Genomic DNA, 21371 nt, shown 5'->3' with positions numbered 1-21371 from the left:
GGTCTAAACAATAGAGACCGCGGCGTGTTATATCTGCCACATTCTCTTTACTGTATGCTGTGCTTACTGTATTTGTGCCTATTGTAACTCAGTGATCTTATACTTTAGTACTTTAAAGTATGTTTTACTTAATACTGTAACGACGTTTTTCGGAGTCTGTACCTTACCATTTATATTTTTTGCCAACGTTTACATTTACTTCACGACATTCCTAAAAAAAGTTTTACACGATACATTTTCCTGACAACCAAAAGTACAGGAAAATGGTCCAATTCACGGACTCACTAAACACAAATGTAAATTATGTATGTGTGTGTCCCTGGCTTCCATAAATAAAAACAAGAACATTGTGCCATCTGTTTTTGAAATGATTTATACTTTCTTACATTTCAAACCAAATACTTTTACCCAAGTATTTTACTGGGTGACTTTCGCCCATTTTCTATTAAAGTTATCTTTACCTTCACTAAAGTATGACAATTGAGTATATTTTTTCCACCACTGACCATATTCCTTCCCTGTCAGGGGTTCACTGTCCAGTTTCCTGTGCAGTGTCCCACTGCAACCTGACAGTTTCAGGATAAGTGTGATGACCATCGTCTTTAACCCCTGCCTAGACTATAGATCTCTTAGTCATCTCTTTTCACCATGCATGAGCTACTTTATTTCTGTCCTGCTAATGGTGAATTCGAGTAAGAATCGGTCAAATACACATTGATCACCACATCTGCTGGTAATACTACGTTTTATTATGCATAAGATACCATTACACTTTGGCACATCAACACCTTTGAGATTTCATAAAAACAGATGTACAAGATTTGCCAACTCTGGGCATGTTAGTTACTGACAACATCTTGGGAGAAATACAATTCAATAAAAAAGGAACGAATGAATCAATTGCTTTTGTATCCACATTTTCTCTTCTGAAACTCACTCAACCAGGAGTGACACAACAAATGACAGATCACATGCGTTCATGAGTCAAACTGTTAGAAGTGGCGATGAGGATTAGTACAATGAAGCTCAGACAAGACGTGATATCTACATGAAAAGTGCATTGTCACCACCTGGGCAGCCGGTTTGAACTGTACGCTGTCAATGTGCACAACTGATGTTTCGACATTCTAATCAAATCTTATTGGTCACATACACATGGTTAGCAGATGTTAATGCAAGTGTAACGAAATGCTTGTGCTTCTAGTTCCGACAGTGCAGTAATATATAACAAATCCAAAATAATTACCTAATACACACAAATCTAAAGGGATGGAATAAGAATATGTACGTATAAATATATGGATGAGCAATGACCACGCGGCACAGGCAAGATGCAATACATTGTATAAAATACAGTATATACATATGAGAAGAGTATGTAAGATATAAACATGATTAAAGTGGCATTATTAAAGTAACTAGTGATCCATTTATTAAAGTGGCCAATGATTTCAAGTCTGTATGTAGGCAGCAGCCTCTCTGTGTTGGTTGTTTAACAGTCTGTGATGGCCTTGAGATAGCTGTTTTTCCCCAGTCGGTCCCAGCTGATGCACCTGTACTGACCTTGCCTTCTGGATGGTGGCGGGGTGAACAGGCAGTGGCTCGGGTGGTTGTTGTCCTTGATTATCTTTTTGGCCTTCCTGTGACATTGGGTGCTGTAGGTGTCCTGGAGGGCAGGTAGTTTGCCCCCAGTGATGCCTTGCGGTTGTGGTAGGGTGTTAAAAGCAGTGTAAGTTTCCAGAATCTAAAACAGGGACACGACACACAAAAACAAACAGCTTCTATGGTACAATAAACAATGAACTAACAGATATTCAAATAAACTGAACATTTTGCCACTAGTCAGTAGAACAAATAGATATTTTGTTGTTGCTTGAATTCTTGCATTCAAAAGCATGGGATTTATTTGAGAACGTTTGATAGAACCCTGGCTTGGGATGATAATTGACATTTGATGAACATTGTTGTGATTTTTATGACTGCCTATTATTCATATAGAATCTAGGATGTGATGGGCAATTCAGGTTCAACTCAAAATTCTGAGGACATCAATTTAGAAACGCTTGCTTTCTACATCCACCGAATAAAAGGACATTTACATTAAATACTTAAATACAGCGACAATGTATTTGTAATAATGCAAAAACATTGTGCTTTTCTCATCTCTCCTCATTCAATATACAGTAAATTCCACTTTTCTTTTTTTTGCTAGGGACGTCTGTCACGACGTCTCTAGCACGGAGATGCAGTGCCTTAGACCGCTGTGCCACAAGAGATGTCATACGCTAGAGTCGGTCCTAGGTGATACTGCCTCCTTCCCCAGTTGCAGCTCTCTATAGTCCAACCCATACCTCCCTGACCAGCACAAAACAAAATAAAGTTATTCATCGCAATGACACTGTCCCTCGCCCCGGGTTCGTAATCAGACTGGAGGTCTATGTTGAACCCATCTGCCCACACCCTTTGACAGGGTGACAGCATCACAGTCCTACATCTCGTCCAGATGAAAGTCTTCCTCTGGGAAGTGCCCCACAGTCTTTGTGCGGGGCCTGACAAACGCAACGTACTTGTTCTCACGTTCAAAGTATCACTTCTCCTTCACACTGTAAGGAAAGAGAGAGTGGAGACATCAAGTACATTTATGACAGAGAAATTAACCAGGTCTGCACCTCCCCACAGGTTTATTACCAGAAAGACAAGTCAAGATGTAAGGTACCTCTAAACAGTGAACATTTCAGACACCATGTGATGACGTCACAAAATTACGTCCATTGCCCTCACCTGCCCGGCATGTTTCCCAAGAGGCTCGTTATACTTCACTCCCACCCAATGACCTGGCTTGAAATCTACTATACCTGCAAGACAGAAAATAAGTTGTTGGAAGGAGTGCCTTAAGTATTCATACCGCTTGACTTATTCCACATGTTGTTTTGTTACAGCCCGAAAACATTGATTAAAAATATTCAACCATATACCCCATAATGGAAAAAGTGAAAACCTGTTTAGACATTTTTTCAAACTTATTTAAAATGAAATACAGAAATCTCTCAAGAACATACACTACCGTTCAGGTTTGGGGTCACTTAGAAATTCTTGTTTTTGAAAGAAAAGTACATTTTTTGTCCATTAAAATATATATATATATTTTAAAATCAGAAATACAGTGTAGACATTGTTAATGACTATTGTAGTTGGAAAAGGCTGATTTTTTTAATGGAAAATCTACAAAGGCGTACAGAGGCCCATTATCAGCAACTTTCACTCATGTGGCACGTTGTGTTAGCTAATTTTTTTATTTATTTTACCTTTATTTAACTAGGCAAGTCAGTTAAGAACAAATTCTTATTTTCAATGACGGCCTAGGAACAGTGGGTTAACTGCCTGTTCAGGGGCAGAACGACAGATTTGTACCTTGTCAGCTCGGGGATTTGAACTTGCAACCTTCCAGTTACTAGTCCAACGCTCTAACCACTAGGCTACCCTGCCTTTTAAAGTTGATCATTTTAAAAGGCTAATTGATCATTAGAAAACCCTTTTGCAGTTATGTTAGCACAGCTGAAAACTATTGTACTGATTAAAGAAGCTATAAAACTGGTCTTATTTAGACTAGTTGAGTATCTGGAGCATCAGCATTTGTGGGTTTGAGTACAGGCTCAAAATGGCCAGAAACAAAGACCTTTTTTCTGAAACTCAGTCTATTCTTGTTCTGAGAAATGAAGGCTATTCCATGCGAGAAATTGCCAAGAAACTGAAGATCTCGTACAACGCCGTGTACTACTCCCTTCACAAAACAGCGCAAACTGGCTCTTGCTGATAATGGGCCTCTGTACGCCTATGTAGATATTCCATCAATTATTATTATTATTATTATTATTATATCTATTAAATCAGCTGTTTCAAACTACAATAGTCATTTACAACATTAACAATGTCTACACTGTATTTCTGATGAATTTGATGTTATTTTAATGGACAAAATGTTTTTCCTTTTCTTTCATAAACAAGGACATTTCTAAGTGACCCCAAACTTTTGAACGGTAGTGTATGTGGTGAGTTGATGCCTATTTCAGCTACTTTGCATGCGTTGTTTGTTGGCAACTTTGTACTTTACAAAGTTTTTTGAACAGATTCCGGAACGTTCCACAAATTATACCCAACCATGCTGTGGTCAGCAATCATGTGAGTGTTGAAATCGCTTGTGGAGGGCGTAAGGGGTCAGCAGGGTTAGGCACAGGGGTCTCAGCCTGGCTTTAAACGTACTGTAATGAAACAGCAGGGATTAGGTCTCGAACCTTCGAGCCTGAGGTCCGGCGTGCCATCGACTGTGCCGCAAAAGCATGCTCCACGGCAGAGTCGATTTCCACGCTTATAAACCCAGGGTCGTTACACTACTCCCCCCTTTCAAGGAGCGAGTCCTCGCGCTAGCTTGCGACTCTACGTCTTACAGGAACACGCTCACCGGCCAAGCACATGCACTGTCGTGGATGAAAGTGTGATCACTTCTGACACCGGACCTCGGACCCTCGACCTTCTAGCCCGAGGTGTGGCATGCCATCGACTGTGCCGCAAAAGCATGCTCCACGGCAGAGTCGATGGATAATTTTTTTGTCACTCAAATACAGACGTGGCAAAATGTATAGAACTGCAAAAGAAAAACAGCAAATTAATATTTGCACCATATGACAAAATGTGTAAAATAGCAGGAAATGAGCTTAAAACCTGCAAAATTCTTTCCACCAATAAGAGGGGTGTGAACAGTGTGCCATGAACCGCGCTTGTGCCCATAGAAATAGGTGTGGCGTGCGCGGGATGTTCCCCAATGTTGGAAAGGGAGCCCAGAGTGAAAAAGTTTGGGAACCCCTAGGGTTAAGAGACCCTATCAACAGATTCAACAGTAGGTCCCAACTTACTCCAGTGTGAACAATACTAAACAGGGGACATACCCTGTGGGTGTCATGTGAGCAGTGTTTCAGAACACAGAAGTACATACATTAATTTTGCAGTCATCATGCACAGGGTAGGAACCTAGCAGGGCCTGGTTGTCTTCCAGCTTCTGCATGAATTTGTCGGTGGTGGTGAAGAAAAGTTGCAGTTCATTACTGGAGGCCGGGGTACCCACAACCATCTCCAATTTACCCTGGAGGAAAACGTAGACTGTGAGAAACTGCATCACATTGCCACAGGCTGTGCTGCAATGACAGCAGGAAGAGGGGCAATACATTATTACGTTTCAGAGGCACGAAGACCAATTAGACATGACCAACATAATTTAGCTACCTTGAATTTGGCGATGGTGTTTCCCCTATTGTATCGTTTATTCCCCTCGAACGAAATTATGGTACAGGTCAAACGCACCGACACCGTGGGATTGGTGATCAGTCACGCCATTGTCCATTTTCAAGCTTTAGTTTCGCCGGCGTTTAATTTACTCAGGCAACAAAGACCACTTCACATCAAATACAACAGCTAGTTAGCATTGTTACCCGATTAAATAGCACACAACTAGTTAAAGTTTTGAAATAGCAACGTTAGTAGCACGCACTCAGCAAGTTACACAAACTTAGCTAACGTGAGTCCTTCCAGTTCCAGCTTGGTCCCTCACAAATATTTACATGTTCTTTTGCGCTTTTCTTGGCGATCTCTGTAAACAAATTTCTACTATCAGTTCAGTGGGTGTTTTTTGATTAAATCAATTCAGGTACCATGTGCTGTATTATCTCAGTGAACCGGGTGGTTGTTTTGTTTCCCTCAACGACGTCACAGATCCTGCTACGCCCAGTTCTGGAAGTTTATACCCGCCCACAAACACAGTGAACCAGTCATGTCGTTAAAATGTCGTGTGGGTATCTAGGTTGACCAATTGGGTAGCACATTTCTAAGACGTCGTAACAGAAAGAAATGCATTTTGGGTGCCAATGATGTTGACGGAGGGGGACTTTCATGATTAGTAACCAATCGTCAATGTTGGAATTAAAACGGGGTTTTGGTGAAAGTGCCACACCCAAATTATGGAAGTACCAACTGTATCCACGTAGTCGCGCCATTAAACCATGGTATAAAGCCCATATTGTTACTTTTGTAACAAAGTCATGCAACGTTAGCTATATACATTGTTACAAACAATGTTCAATTGTGATAAGAGCATTTTTTATTAGCGCATTGAATGATTTTAAAGTTAGTCTGTTGATTTAATTTAAAAAAACACATTTATTTTCATTTTGTCAAGTGTGGAATGAGATAAAATTGTCCTTCCATGCTAAGGTGCTCACTGCTCTGTGACATATTAATCACAGGGAGAAAGAGACACATGGTTACCTTTGAAAAGTTATTACCAGGCCTTGCCTTTGACATATAATGGTTGTCTACTCCAATATCTACTCATTGATTTATGAATGGGAAATAAATGGATCAGACAGGAACATAAAATAACATCTGTGCATCAAATTAGAATTTAGGACTGAGAGAAGAAAATAAAAGATCACAGAAAGGAGTATGGGGTGCAGCCAGAAGACAGACAGCTTCCCCACTACCCCCACCCCCAGATGAAAAGTTGACATTCCTGTTTCAAGCTGAGATGGGGTGTTTGGCCTTGCCTCATTACACTCTGTCTGTCTGCACATCCAGGTGTACGTGCTGCTGTTCACAGTAGGTCACAGCTCTCTCTCTCTCTCTCTCTCTCTCTCTCACACACACACACACACACACATACCATCTCTCTCACCTGGTCACACTCTTCATTCTCCGGGGAACTCGTAAAAGTCACAAATGCGCACATTGTCTGATATTCTTCTATTTAGACAAACTAGCTCTTGAGCCAACCCCACTGTCAGAATGATGGGTACTTTTCAATGAACATAACAATTCTGCATATTTTAACTCTAAAACATTCACATCATGGTGTGTATGCGTGTGTGTTGCACTGAGAGTATTTGCATAAAGAAACAACACCAGGTGCCCATTCAGATGCCCGCTGAGGAACTGGAGAGACAACTATCAACCATCCAAAGTCTAAACACACAGCAAAGAAAGAACAAACAGAACACAGACAGAGGTGGTGCAGGGCCGAGTTCACCAGTAGAACTATCTTAGAGATGGCAAGAGCTGATCCTGCTCAATCAACTGTTCATGTGAAATCAACAGACTTTGAGATCAGTAAACAAATGGACACATCTACAGTGCATTTGGAAAGTATTCAGACTCCTTCACTTTTTCCACATTTTGGTACGTTATAGCCTTATTCTAAAATTGATTAAATTGTTTTGTTTACTGCACACAATACCCCATAATGACAAAGTAAAAATACAATTCTGAAATGTCACATTTATATAAGTATTCAGACCCTTTATTCAGTACCTTCTTGAAGCACCTTTGGCAGCGAGTCTCCTTGGGTATGACACTGCAAGCATGGCACACCTGTATTTGGGGGGTTTCTGCCATCCTTCTCTGCAGATCCTCTCAAGCTCTGTCAGGTTGGATGGGGAGTGTCGCTGCACAGCTATTTTCAGGTCTCTCCAGAGATGTTCGATCGGGTTCAAGTCCGGGCTCTGGCTGGGCCACTCAAGGACATTCAGAGACTCCACTCCTGCGTTGTCTTGGCTGCCTACATAAAGCTGTCCCAACACAGCAGAGTCTTAACAGCAGTCTCTACACCTTGCCACTGCTACATCTGGGAATCAGCGAAGCCTTGTCTGGCAGCGAAACAGTTAATTTAGCCTCATTTACTGCCTTTAAAAAAACTGATATGACTGAATTGCTTAAACAAATGTGGTTTCTACTGACAATTGAGATGTACAAACTATGGCATAAGGGGACGACAAGCAGATAAGAAGCAATCCGTAATTTCGATTAAGACATTAATGAGCGAGCTAGGACAGACGTAGTCAATATACTTATTTGTTCACCACTTTTGAAATGTACAGCGGCAGAACATGGGCCGTTCTTACAGTGTTCTCCCTGTATACCAAGTCAGAACCGTAGGATATACAAATGGGGCATATAAGCAGACAACGAAAGCTTTTACAATATTCTATGATTACATTTCTCTAAAACAGGTTATAGTCTGGATGTGCACCACCAAGTCAGAACAGTAGGTGAGATTCAGAGGTGAAAATAGACCCTGGATTTTGGAGCTGCCCTACTCAAGAAAGCATGTTTGTATGGAGGCTTTATTAACTCAATTATATACAGTTGAAGTCAGAAGTTTACATACACCTTAGCCAAATACATTTAAACTCAGTTTTTCAAAATTTAATCAGAGTCAAATTCCCTGTCTTAGGTCAGTTAGGATCACAACTTTATTTTAAGAATGTGAAATGTCAGAATAATAGTAGAGAGACTGATTTTTTTCAGTTTTTATTTCTTTCATCGCATTCCCAGTGGGTCAGAAGTTTACATACACTCAATTAGTATTTCGTAGCATTGCCTTTAAATTGTTTAACTTGGGTCAAATGTTGTGGGTAGCCTTCCACAAGCTTCCCACAATAAGTTGGGTGAATTGTGGCCCATTCCTCCTGACAGAGCTGGTGTAACTGAGTCAGGTTTGTAGGACTCCTTGCTCGCACATGCTTTTTCAGTTCTGCCCACAAATGTTCTATAGGATTGAGGTCAGGGGCTTGTGATGGCCACTCCAATACCTTGACTTTGTTGTCCTTAAGCCATTTTTCCATAACTTTGGAAGTATGCTTGGGGTCATTGTCCATTTGGAAGACCCATTAACTGATGTCTTGAGATGTTGCTTCAATATATCCACATAATTTTCATCCCTCATGACACCATCTATTTTGTGAAGTGCACCAGTCCCTCCTGCAGTAAAGCACCCCCACAACATGATGCTGCCACCCCTGTGCTTCACGGTTGGGATGGCGTTCTTTGGCTTACAAGCCTCCACCTTTTTCCTCCAAACATAACGATGGTCATTATTGCCAAACAGTTCTATTTTTGTTACATCAGACCAGAGGACATTTCTCCAAAAAGTACGATCTTTGTCCCCATGTGCAGTTGCAAACTGTAGTCTGGCTTTTTTATGGTGGTTATGGAGCAGTGGCTTATTCCTTGCTGAGCGGCCTTTCAGGTTATATCGATATAGGACTCGTTTTACTGTGGCTATAGATACTTTTGTACCAGTTTCCTCCAGCATCTTCACAAGGTCCTTTGCTGTTGTTCTGGGATTGATTTGCACTTTTCACACCAAAGTATGTTAATCTCTAGGAGACTCCTTCCTGAGCGGTATGACGGCTGAGTGGTCCCATGGTGTTTATACTTGCGTACTATTGTTTGTACAGATCAACATGGTACCTTCAGGCATTTGGAAATTGCTCCCAAGGATGAACCAGACTTGTGGAGGTCTACAATTTTTTTCTGAGGTCTTGGCTGATTTATTTTGATTTTCCCATGATATCAAGCACTGAGTTTGAAGGTAGGCCTTGAAATACATCCACAGGAACACCTCCAATTGACTCGGATGATGTCAATTAGCCTATCAGAAGCTTCTAAAGCCATTACACCATTTTCTGGAATTTTCCAAGCTGTTAATCGGCACAGTCAACTTAGTGTATGTAAACTTCTGACCCACTGGAATTGTGATATGGTAAATTATAAGTGAAATAATCTGTCTATTAACAAATGTTGGAAGAATTACTCGTGTCATGCACAAGTAGATGTCCTAACTGACTTGCCAAAACTATAGTTTGTTAACAAGAAATTTGTGGATTGGTTGAAAAACAAGTCTTAACAACTCCAACATAAGTGTATGTAAACTTCTGACTTCAACTGTATATATTTTTCATTACATTGTTTGCAAACTGATATGTGACACGTATTAATGCCAAAATAACATGCAAACAGGCAACACAATTTTTTTTATTTTTTACAAGAAATTATTTAATTTATATATTTTTTTTTTATGGTAAAAACAGAGCCCCACCTGCCCTGAATGATGGGTAGCCACTGCACCTGAGCTCAATTTCGAGTCTCAAAGCAAAGGGTCTGAAATCTTATGTAAATAAGCTATTTCTGTTTTGTTTTTTTATATACACATTGCTAACATTTCAAAAAACATTTTTTCATTTTGTCATTATGGAGTATTGTGTGTAGATTGATGAGGGGAAAAAATATTGACCTTTTAGAATAAGGCTGTAACGTAACAAAATGTGGGAAAAGTGGAGGGGTCTGAATACTTTCCGAATGCACTGTAGATGTGAAGCAATAAGTCTTGCCTGGACACAGCCCTTAGCAGTGGGATATTTCCCATATACCACACCCCCCCTTGCCTATTTGCTTAAATATACCACAGCTGTCAGCATTCAGCTCATCTGAAATACTTACCCACCACATCGCCTGGCCCTAGCAAATCCTGATCCTCAGTAGACAGGCTGAAAAGTGTTTGCTGAAGAAAAAAAGAAGGCTGTAGGCCTATTTAGTACAATCTGATAACAACATCAGATTGTCAACAAAATAATGTGAATGTTCAATCTTGAATTAAGCAATAACATTTATCTACCAGTAGCCTAATAAAAAAGGTATTGAACAGGCAGTGCTATAATGAATCTTCGAATGGGAGATTGACGAGGTTAGGGGCGTGTGTGACGCGTGTAGCTGTGGCAGACACTCGTCCACGGAGAATAGAAGAGAGAGAGAGAGCGTGCAGGGGAGGGAGGAGGAACTAAAAGAAAAAAGTTCAAACTAAAAATGGCTTCCTTGTCTTTGGAGTCTGCAGAACAATCCGAGAATAGCACGGAGGAGTCTACCCAAGAGGCCGCTCTGGTAAAAGAGGAGACGGATCCGGATGAAGTTTCAGAACAATTGCTCAAAACTTTCCAGAACTCGGCGCTCAGCTTTTCGACAGATCAAGTAGCATGTCTGTGCGAAGCCCTTCTACAGGCGGGCAATGTGGATCGCCTGTGGAGATTCCTATCAACCATCCCTCCTTCGGCCGAGCTGCTACGTGGCAACGAGACGCTGCTCAAGGCCCAGGCACTGGTCGCTTTCCACCGGGAAGAATTCAAGGAGCTGTACGCAATATTGGAAAGCCACGACTTCCACCCCAGCAACCATGGGTTCCTGCAGGACCTCTACTTGCAGGCGCGCTACAAGGAGGCGGAGAGGTCCCGAGGTCGTAGCCTGGGCGCCGTGGACAAGTATCGGCTTCGGAAGAAGTTTCCCCTGCCGAAAACAATCTGGGATGGAGAGGAGACTGTGTATTGTTTCAAAGAGAAGTCTCGCAATGCACTGAAAGAGTGTTACAAAGGCAACAGGTATCCCACTCCAGACGAGAAGAAAAACTTGGCCAAAGTGACTGGACTCTCCCTCACGCAAGTTAGCAATTGGTTCAAGAACCGACGGCAGAGAGACCGAACCCCGTCCGGTACCAACAGCAAAAGGTAGGCTATGCATTCTTTTTATACATCTTGTTACCACGTACCCAATGAAAACCTTTATTTGAAACAACGTTTCATACACGATTGCATGTCAAAGATCAATGTCAAAATGGTTCCTCTTAAAATAAAACGTTTGTATGTAGTGTCATTTGCATAGTTGTTTATTGTTAGGGGCAGGCAGACTATGGGAGTTAATATAGCCTATACTGCTGTACACCGCACACACACACGCTGTTCTAATATTTGATTTTATTTGACTCATAAACAATGTTCACCGAGATTCTCCTGCTCATATGAGTAGGAGTGAGCGCTAGAAAGTAGCCTAACGTGGTAACCAATTCTTACCTAAATGGATCTGTCAGCGGCAATATTATTTTAGTGTTCCAAACATGTTCTATGTAATGCAGACTTTTCTAAAGAATGGGCTCGACTGTGCGGTTGATCTCAACTACGGTTAATGTTCAGCATATTTTAGTCAAATTCCATCAATCCCTGCAGTAACTACATCAATCTGCGCATGAACTCTTTGACAGTGATAACGCCACACATGTCTTAGAGAGCACGATTGGGAGCAAGAGCATGTTGCTTTGTTGTGAAATGTGAGATCCGGGCGCCCATTGTGGCTCAAGTTTCCTGAAATCCTGCACCGCAAAGTCTCCCGACGGACCTCGGCGCGCTGCCGATGCTCTGCACCGCTGGGGGAGCGGGAGCGAACATAGAGGAAATGGTGTTGATGCTGGGAAACAAAAGGAGGAAATATATCTAAAACCTTTCAAATGTCTTCAGCTCTCCTGTGCACATTTTAAACCCCAAAAACGTTGTTTTATTTTACTGCAGGACTACAGGCTACAGTACACTCGCTTTGGCCAGGGAAGTTGGCAGCTTAAATGCAACACAGCTACACAGGAAATTGGGTTGTCAATGTGTCAGTTGTTGATGTACTTTATTCCCTTATGTGTAGAGAGGAAGGTGTGTGTGTAGATAAAAACATTTTTTTAAAAGAATGCCAATCATCCCCCATGCAGTCCTGTCTTTATCTACTCTATGGGCAGTGGGCGGCTGGGGGACTGTGTTAACCGTACTGCTTTAGTGCACCAGGATAGTTGAGGACATACACATCACATACTGTGTAAACCATAGGATCAAAGGAGATTCACTGACTGTTATTGACCTACCATATGTTGTAACATTCAAATCCCTTTCTCCTCTTTTTCCATGCCATCTATCATGCAATCCTTGCCTACTCCCCCTTCTTCCATATGCTGTCTCTGTTCATTGTCTCACTCACCCCACGGTTCACTCACCCTATCTTTCTCCTCTGCTCCTCCCCTGTGTTTTCTCAGTGAGTCCGATGGTAACCACAGCACAGACGATGAGGGTGATGACATCTCAGACAAACCAGAGGACATTGTGGGCTCCACAGCCTCCATCTCCCTCTCTGGCACCCCCTGCAGCACTGGAGGCCAGCTCTTCCTCAACGGGGCAGGTGGGTTCCTCACCGCCTCCCACCCCTTACTCATCAACGGGGGCTCCCTGATCTCCGGGGCAGGGGGTGGCGTAATCATCAACGGGCTGACCCTGAGCGATGGTCACACGGTTACCCTCAGCCCCATATCGGCTAACTCACCTCTGCTCTTCAATGGAGCGCAGGTCATATCCAAGAGCAGTGAGGATATGGGTCTTGAGGGCCAGGGGGTTATGGCCATGGAGGCCCAGCCCAGCTCTGCCATCTCCCTCCCTCTGACAGAGGATCTTAAGACGGACAATGTAAGCCTGACGAACCCCTCAACCATCCCCACCCTGGACTTCATCAATGTCCCAGAGGGGATGGTTCTCAAAGCTGAGGACATCCAGACAGTCTCTCCTTCCTCCTTGTCTTCCCCCTCAACATTCTCCCCCACCTCCCTTTCCTCCCTGGTTCTGACTCAAAATGGCTGCCTCTCCGACACCCTCACCCTTCCGGTCTCTATGTCCTCTCCGGGTGTGGTCATCTCCAGCCCTGTAGTGGGCCTCCCCAGCCAGCAGGGGGAGTATGTGGTGTTTGCCACGGCTGGTTCTCAGCTCACCCCCTCCAGCTCCATCTGCCAGGTGGTGTCCTCCTACAGCTACTCCACCCCACAGGTATTCTCCCTGCCTCAGGTGGTGCCCTCCATCCAGGGTGTCCCCGTATCCCAACTGGTCCAACACACACCTGGAGGCCAGGTGTCCCAGTGTTCCCAGTTAATCCCTGTGTCCCCCCTCACCTCCTCTCTCCCCCAGGGCACCCTCTCCCAGTTCCAGGCCCACCAGACTCTGAACATCGCCCCCCGCCTCGCCCAACCCCTCCCCCAGCATCATACTAGTTCCTCTACGTTGGGAGAGGGAACCACCATCCTCTCCCTTTCCCAGCTCCCCAACGGACAGCTCCCCCAGGGACTCACACTCCAGCTGGGTGAACAGACCTCAGCTACCATCCCCACTCTGACCCAGATCCAGTCCCCACTAGGCCCTCACCAGATCATCTCTCAGTCCAAAGAGACAATCCCAGGCCAGTTGGTTCCCCTCTCCCTGCCCCAGCTGGTGCCTGTCTCCTCCACAGGACAACTCTCCTTCCCTCAGGTGGGCCCGTCCACCCCTTCTCTATCTGGATCTGGTGGAGCCTTCCAGATCCTAACCTCGGCCCCTGGAGGTGGGATGACTCAGGGGCCCTTCAGGATAAACCAGCTGGGACCCCTCCAGACTGTAGTCCCCCCGACCAGCATGGCTCCTGGTGTCCAGCTCCTCAACTCCGGGGTCATTCAGCTCCCCTCCGCCTCGCCAGGTAACTTAGGACTTGGACACACTGAGAAGACTGACTGCCGATTGGTACTTAGGTACTGTCGGCATTCAACTTTTTGTTGTTCACATCATACCGATCAACCGCTGATCAGATTGTTAAAATACTCCAGGCCACAAGGTGGCAGTAGCTTTTTTGAGCTTTGTTTGGCTTTTGCTTGATAACTAATGTTAGCAAACTATCAAGGTGTGCTAATGTTATTGCTAGCTAGCTAGAATTTGTAGTAAGCCCATGTGGCCATCTGGCTAGTAACAACAACTAGATAACTTAAGTAGCTAGCAACATTATAGGTCATTAAATCAACATGGATTTGTTTTTGAATGAAGTAGCTGACGGTTAGCTGTCAACAATCAGTGCAGTAGCTAGCTAGCTGGCTTTGTTGTGCTAACTGGCAAATGGTTATCCTAACTGTTTAGCTAATGTTAGCTAGAAATGGAACTGGCACTGGCAGTATGGGATAGTGGAGAGTGAATGAAGTGATTTATTCATCATCTTGCTAGATGGCTAGTTCAAACTCTAGGCAGCATTCTGGCTTCTCCTTAGTTGTCAGCCATTTGCTTCGCCTACGAATACTTTGAACTACAATCCCGGGCACTGTGTTTTAAGGTTTAGAAATGTCAATAATCATCGCTTGCAATATGGCTTTTTGAAACATATGACCCTTACATTTCATCAGCGAGAAAGAGTCCTTCAAATCAAAATGATACAGTACATTTACTATAGCAGTTTTGTACAGAGCCATGCAGCTGTGTAATGGAACTGAGAGTCATGATAAAGTGCTAGCTAGATAGCTAGCTTGGTAAAGCAGCTAGTGTTATGTGTATTGTGCTGCACTTTACCACCCAATGTGTTTCATATGAAGTGTTGTGTGACTGCCTGGCTCAGTTAGCAAGCTAACGTGGGATTGATGTCACCAGGAAAAGGTGCCTTTTTTCCTTGTCTTCTGTTGATCCTCCTTTTTCGGAGAAGGTGGGAGCTGCATCCTAATATGGCGAGTGTGGGTGTGTTAAGGAAAGTAGTGGGTGTGTGAAGTGCTCTGCTATAGGTTAGACGGTTTTTTGATCAGTGGTGTTTATTTTATTTTTTTACTTCTGTTCCTTACCCCACAACTACTGTAGATTGAGCTACGCTATCGCGAGAGTATGGACTTCTATTTTGAAGCTAGAGGATGAATCTGAGTAGTATTTCACTGGCAGTTCTACATTAATTGTATATCAATTCTACCTGACGATTTGTTTATTTAGTTTTTTAAAGTACTGGTGATGGGTGTACTGTTGCTTCATGCGTTGTATGCGCGTGCTTACTGTGACTGTCAACCTGATACTAGGGAGCTACTTCCCACGCCATTGCCGGACAGTAATGCTTGTCAAACGGGAGCAAAGGGCACTGCGTCCCGGTGTTGTTGCTGTTTATGCCCTCCCCATTACCTAGGTCCCTGGACCTCGAAGCCAGTTCCACTGCATGTTTTCATTGCTCCCCTCTAACCAGGGACTGATTTTAGACCTGGGACATCAGGTGTGTGCAATTAATTATCAGGTAGAACAGAAAACCATCAGGCTCCAGATCTCATAGGGTAAGAGTTGAATATCCCTGATCTGGACTGTATGTGCATGTTTCAAGGTGACATCTAGATGGTTATCAATATTAGTTATACCATGTGTAGGTTACTATCCTAATTAAAATAAGATCATGGAAGGGGAAAAAAGTGGCCACGTTAGCTACCGCCGGTGACGCGACCGTGGTATCATGGGCAGGTCTCAGGTTGGCTGGCATGTCCATACAACACCGGTGCACTGGTGGGTTATCGACTCGTCGTGCAGCCCAATCAGCCACGCGAAATGGTCTTTAATCTGCCCAATTAGCTGATTCTCTTACCACACATCCACTCGCCCATACTCCGGTTGCCATGTTGAACTGCAGCTACCCAGAGTTGTCTTTTTGGCTTCCCTACAGGGGGTTCGTGCTCTCTGATCGTCTCAGATTCAAGTCGTGAAGAACGTCAAGTTCGTCGGTACGCAACAAGAGGTGTCTTTTTGTTCTAGCAAGAGAATGGCCTCCTACTGTGCTATTGGCAGTCAGTCTTCTCCGAGTGTCTGACATTATTGAGTCATTTGCTTTTTAGGGAAAATATAGCTATGTCATTGTTGGTTGATGAAATGCTAACATATTTCCCACTACTACTTCCCTACTAATTCCTCCACTTCCACCTCTCCTCTGTCCTGTAGGGAATCTCCTCTATGGTGGAAGCCCCATCCTGAGTTACCAGAATGGCAAGCTGATCCTAACTATCCCAGCTGGCATCCAGTTCGGCAGCCTGCCCATGAAACCCGTCCCTGAGGCTTCTAACCACCACACCAACGGAGTAGGCCCTGGACTCACCCTCAACCCTGTAATCCAACCTACACCTACCCTCCTCCCAGTCTCCACCTCCGTCCCAACGTCCAACACCCTCCAGACATCCCCCCTCTGCTTCATCAACTCCTCTCCGCTCTACTGCACTCCTGAGATGGGTGTCCCCACCAACCAGCCCCACTCCACCACCTCCCCACACACCCTGGACCTCTCTGCCACTCACACTCCTCCCAATGCCCTCACCCCAGAGAGCATGCTCTCCCTCAGCCCCATGTGCAGTGGAGTGACCCCCACCACTCAGCTCTCCCACACCACCTGGAGCCCTGTCCCCCTCTCCACCTCTGCCAGCCTGACTATGTTTGACGTCCGTGGGAAGGGAGATCTGCCCGAGGACCCGCCTCTGCTGGACCTACCTGGAGGCGAGGCCCTGCTACTAGGCAGCACCTCTCCAGAACAGGATGTGGACAGGGGGTCGCCGTTGGGGGACCCAGTGGAGATGGATGGAGACCCCAAGATCCTCACCCAGCTACAATCAGTCCCTGTGGATGATGGGTTGGGGCTGTAATCCTGTCCCCCAGCCCACACCACCACAAACTGTTACAGAACAATCTGGAAGGTTTTCTTTGTCTGACCTCAGTGCTCCCCTGGCTAGGTTTGCATTGAGGAGTGGACAGGCTTTGACTCGTAAGAGAAAGGTGCTTTGACTAAATAAATCCTCTGCCGATGATCCTTTGGATAAACCGTCATGGGATAGGCTGATTGTATGCAACGCGGAATGACCTGGAGGATGGCCTTTCATACAGGCTAGCCTATTCCCTGATTTGTGTTACTCAACTGTCCACTGCTTAGTCTCCACAATTTAAGCACTCATCTGCCTTCCATAAGCCCAGAGCCCTTCCTGTGTCCAGTCAGAGCACAACGTTTATTTGTAAGGACATTCTGCTACTTTTGTGCACAGACGTGCGTTTCAGCCAAGACTATTTGTACTACAAGGGAATGAATGCCTTGGGTTTTATATGTGGTGTTGGTTGAGCAGTATGCCACGGCCAGGCTCCGTCTTAAGTCTCTAAACACAGTCAAATGCAGACACAGACGAGCGTTCAGTCCTGTTGAGTTGGTGGTTCTGCATGGCTGGCTGCTCACTCTAGTGTTGGTGTAGTTTTGAGTGCTGCCGAGTATTGCACGGTTTGGCCTCGGTGAAGGCTACAGAGAGTGGACTGACAGTGGCACCAGAGACCCCGGACTTCTAGCTTTGAGATGGACTGTGTACCCCTCTCTGTCAAAACTGGTCACCAGTGTCACCGCATCAAGGACGCCGGCTCATCATTTAACTACATTTTGGTATAAATGCTAAGCGCTATCGCATCTGAGGTATGTAGGAGGAAATGGGAGTCCCCTGAGATTTCTTTGTTTGTTTTTTTTTTTACTCTATGCAATCAATGCATGTTCCTCATGTAAATATGACCATGTGACACAGATATGACATGTATTACAAGCAGTATGTAAGCAAGTCTAATTGGGATAGACCAAGCTTTTATTAAAGACAGCCTTTTTATACACTATGAAATCTCATGCGCGTGCACTACGAAACGCCTGATCACATTGTTGGATATTTCCAGTTGAATGCGCCACAATCGTACACTACATTGTATATTGCGTCTATGAATGACAAAAAAATATTGTGTTCTTATATTACTTGTATGGGTTTGATCTAGACCTAGTAAGTGCCTTATTATCCAGTTGCTGAGGTTGGCGGGCCAGTTTTCTTGCCTTTTATCTTCAAAGTGAAGAATGTGTTCTACTCTTCACAAAATGTAAGCACCATTGATACAAGCTACTTCCCACATTGAGGTTGAATGTGAGTTTTGTGATAACCCTTAACCCTCTTGAACTCCAGAGAAACGTAATCTAGTACTCTGTTGCGCGGCAGTTGCTCGTTTAGCGTGACTTAACGCCTACCATGACATAATAACCGTTGAGATCTCCCTCCTCACTGTACGTTTTGCACATTTTCGTCCTTGTCATGTTTTACGTCTTTGGCGATAGACAAATTCTATTCTGAAAACCTGCTGCCTTTGCTCTGTTCTTGACTAATTGCGCTCACTGTTCTGAAGGGGACGGGATAGGTTGAATCAGCTGGTTAAGTTTTAAACAGCCTCTGTCTATCCTGATATCGGCAACAGTGAGTCATGAAGCCCTGAGAGCAGGCGACAGGACTCCTAGAATGGAATGCTATCCAGCGAGACGTGGTGCAGATGTTCTCGCCATAAACTTTAAAATACTCACCATCTCTCCATAACCACAGCACAGATAGTAATTAGTTCTCTGGCCAACGGTACAACAACACTACTCTTCAGTGTCACTCCCAACTGTATGTTTTTGTTTCTTGTGTATTTAAAGCATGTATCAATCATTTTCTAGTAGTAGCTTTGAATGAAAAAACGAGCCGTCCATGAGGAAATTGGACAAAGGAAAAGGCATCATTGGACCTTCCCAGGGGCTGGCTGGTTGTACAGTCTCAGAATAATGTGTACAGTCGTGGCCAAAAGTTGAGAGAATGACACAAATATTAATTTTCACCAGGTTTGCTGCTTCAGTGTCTTAGGTATTTTTGTCAGATGTTACTGTGGAATACTGAAGTATAATTACAAGCATTTCATAAGTGTCAAAGGCTTTTATTGACAATTACATGCAGTTGATGCAAAGAGTCAATATTTGCAGTGTTGACTGTTCTTTTTCAAGACCTCTGCAATCTGTCCTGGCAGGCTGTCAATTAACTTCTGGGCCACATCCTGACTGATGGCAGCTCATTCTTGTATAATCAATGCTTGGCATTTGTCAGAATTTGGGTTTTTGTTTGTCCACCTGCCTCTTGAGGATTGACCACAAGTTCTCAATGGGATTAAGGTCTGGGGAGTTTCCTGGTCATGGACCCAAAATATCAATGTTTTGTTCCCCGAGCCACTTGGAGCACCTTGCCATAAGGCAAAAGTGATAACTATCATGCTGGAAAAGGCATTGTTCGTCACCAAACTGTCCCTGGATGGTTGGGAGAAGTTGCTCTCAGAGGATGTGTTGGTACCATTCTTTTTTCATGGCTGTGTTCTTAGGCAAATTGTGAGTGAGCCCACCTCCTTGGCTGAGAAGCAACCCCACACATGAATGGTCTCAGGATGCTTTACTGTTGGCATGACACAGGACTGATGGTAGCGCTCACCTTGTCTTCTCCGGACAAGCTTTTTTCCAGACACCCCAAACAATTGTAAAGGGGATTCATCAGAAAAAATGACTTTACCCCAGTCCTCAGCAGTCCAATCCCTGTACCTTTTGCAGAATATCAGTCTGTCCCTGATGTTTTTCCTGAAGAGAAGTGGCTTCTTTGCTGCCCTTCTTGACACCAGGCCATCCTCAAAGTCTTCGCCTCACTGTGCGTGCAGATGCACTCACACCTGCCTGCTGCCATTTTTGAGCAAGCTCTGTACTGGTGGTACCCCGATCCCGCAGCTGAATCAACTTTAGGAGACGGTCCTGGCGCTTGCTGGACTTTCTTTGGTGCCCTGAAGCCTTCTTCACAACAATTGAACCACTCTTCTTGAAGTTCTTGATGATCCGATAAATGGTTGATTTAGGTGCAATCTTACTGGCAGCAATATCCTTCCCTGTGAAGCCCTTTTTGTGCAAAGCAATGATGACACCACATGTTGCCTTGCAGGTAACAATGATTGACAGAGGAAGAACAATGATTCCAAGCACCACCTTCCATTTGAAGCTTCCAGTCTTATTCGAACTCAATCAGCATGACAGAGCGATCTCCAGCCTTGTCAACACTCACACCTGTGTTAACGAGAGAATCACCGACATGATGTCAACTGGTCCTTTTGTGGCAGGGCTGAAATGCAGTGGAAATGTTATTTTGGGAGGATTCCATTAATTTGCATGGCAAATAGGGACTTTGCAATTAATTGCAATTCATCTGATCACTCATCATAACATTCTGGAGTATATGCAAATTGCCATCATACAAACTGAGTCAGCAGACTTTGAAAATTAATATTTGTGTAATTCTCAACTTTTGGCCACTACTGTAGATAATGATGACATCACCACTTCTCAAATTATATTATACACGTACAATCTGAATAGGATGTTAATACCTGTAGCATTCACGTGCCAAAGGAATGTTGCAAGTTGTTTTTTATTTGTGTTTGGACTTTTTTTGTTGGTTCGGAGCGGTTTTTGTATACGATACTGTGCATGAGTTGGACACTAAAGGAGTGTGTGTGTTTTGTTTATCCATGAGCCCAACCCTTCTCTACATGTAGTGGTTTTTCTCTTTTAGTGTGTGGTGCTCCAAAGGCTGTTTGTGCACAATCTCCTACACACACACACACACAACCTTCAGCTGAGTTATCCAAAGATATGAATTTTTGTAATGTACTTTTTAATAGCGAGTAAAGGGACTTAGATTTTTTTTAAATGTCTTTTGTCCTCTTTTGAGAGGTTGGTTTTGTACTTAAAGTTATTTTATTTTTTATATACAGTTTTATTGTGATTCTAATAAACTACATTTAGAATACATTTGTTTTGGGTGAATTTTGTAAATGTGAACGCTTCTCTATTTAAATCTCCATGTGAGATTCGTAGGGGTCAAGGGATCAAACTATTGAGTGCTTACACTACCAAATCACATTTTAGAAGTGCAATTTGGTTTGTAAATTAGATTTAAATACTCTTGTTTGAACAACACAATCATGCTTTCTATCTGGATGAATGGGTACACAACTGAGTACAATCTGGTGTGTGTGACTGTTTTTGTAACCCCCATGCTC

General features: G+C 43.8%; 1 protein-coding gene and 1 long non-coding RNA gene across 2 annotated transcripts; one reads left to right on the top strand and one right to left on the bottom strand.

Annotated features, from left to right (window-relative positions):
• Positions 1-728: 728 nt before the first annotated feature.
• On the bottom strand, positions 729-5783 carry LOC139385958 (uncharacterized). The gene is made up of 4 exons (XR_011628994.1): positions 5278-5783; positions 4991-5137; positions 2782-2855; positions 729-2603 (listed from the first exon to the last, which is right to left on the bottom strand). It is a non-coding gene; the product is annotated as an uncharacterized lncRNA (long non-coding RNA).
• Positions 5784-10668: 4885 nt separating this feature from the next.
• LOC139385957 (homeobox protein SIX5-like) lies at positions 10669-21116 on the top strand. The gene is made up of 3 exons (XM_071131272.1): positions 10669-11378; positions 12719-14175; positions 16416-21116. The coding sequence occupies exons 1-3, from the start codon at positions 10687-10689 to the stop codon at positions 17105-17107; spliced, it is 2841 nt and encodes a 946-aa protein (XP_070987373.1). The 5' UTR covers positions 10669-10686; the 3' UTR covers positions 17108-21116.
• Positions 21117-21371: the final 255 nt, after the last annotated feature.

The sequence above is a fragment of the Oncorhynchus clarkii genome, chromosome 27, assembly GCF_045791955.1.
Source record: "Oncorhynchus clarkii lewisi isolate Uvic-CL-2024 chromosome 27, UVic_Ocla_1.0, whole genome shotgun sequence".
Classification (NCBI taxonomy): Eukaryota; Metazoa; Chordata; class Actinopteri; order Salmoniformes; family Salmonidae; genus Oncorhynchus; species Oncorhynchus clarkii.
Note: the sequence above shows the minus strand (reverse complement) of the source record. Positions and strands in the feature narration are given on the sequence as shown.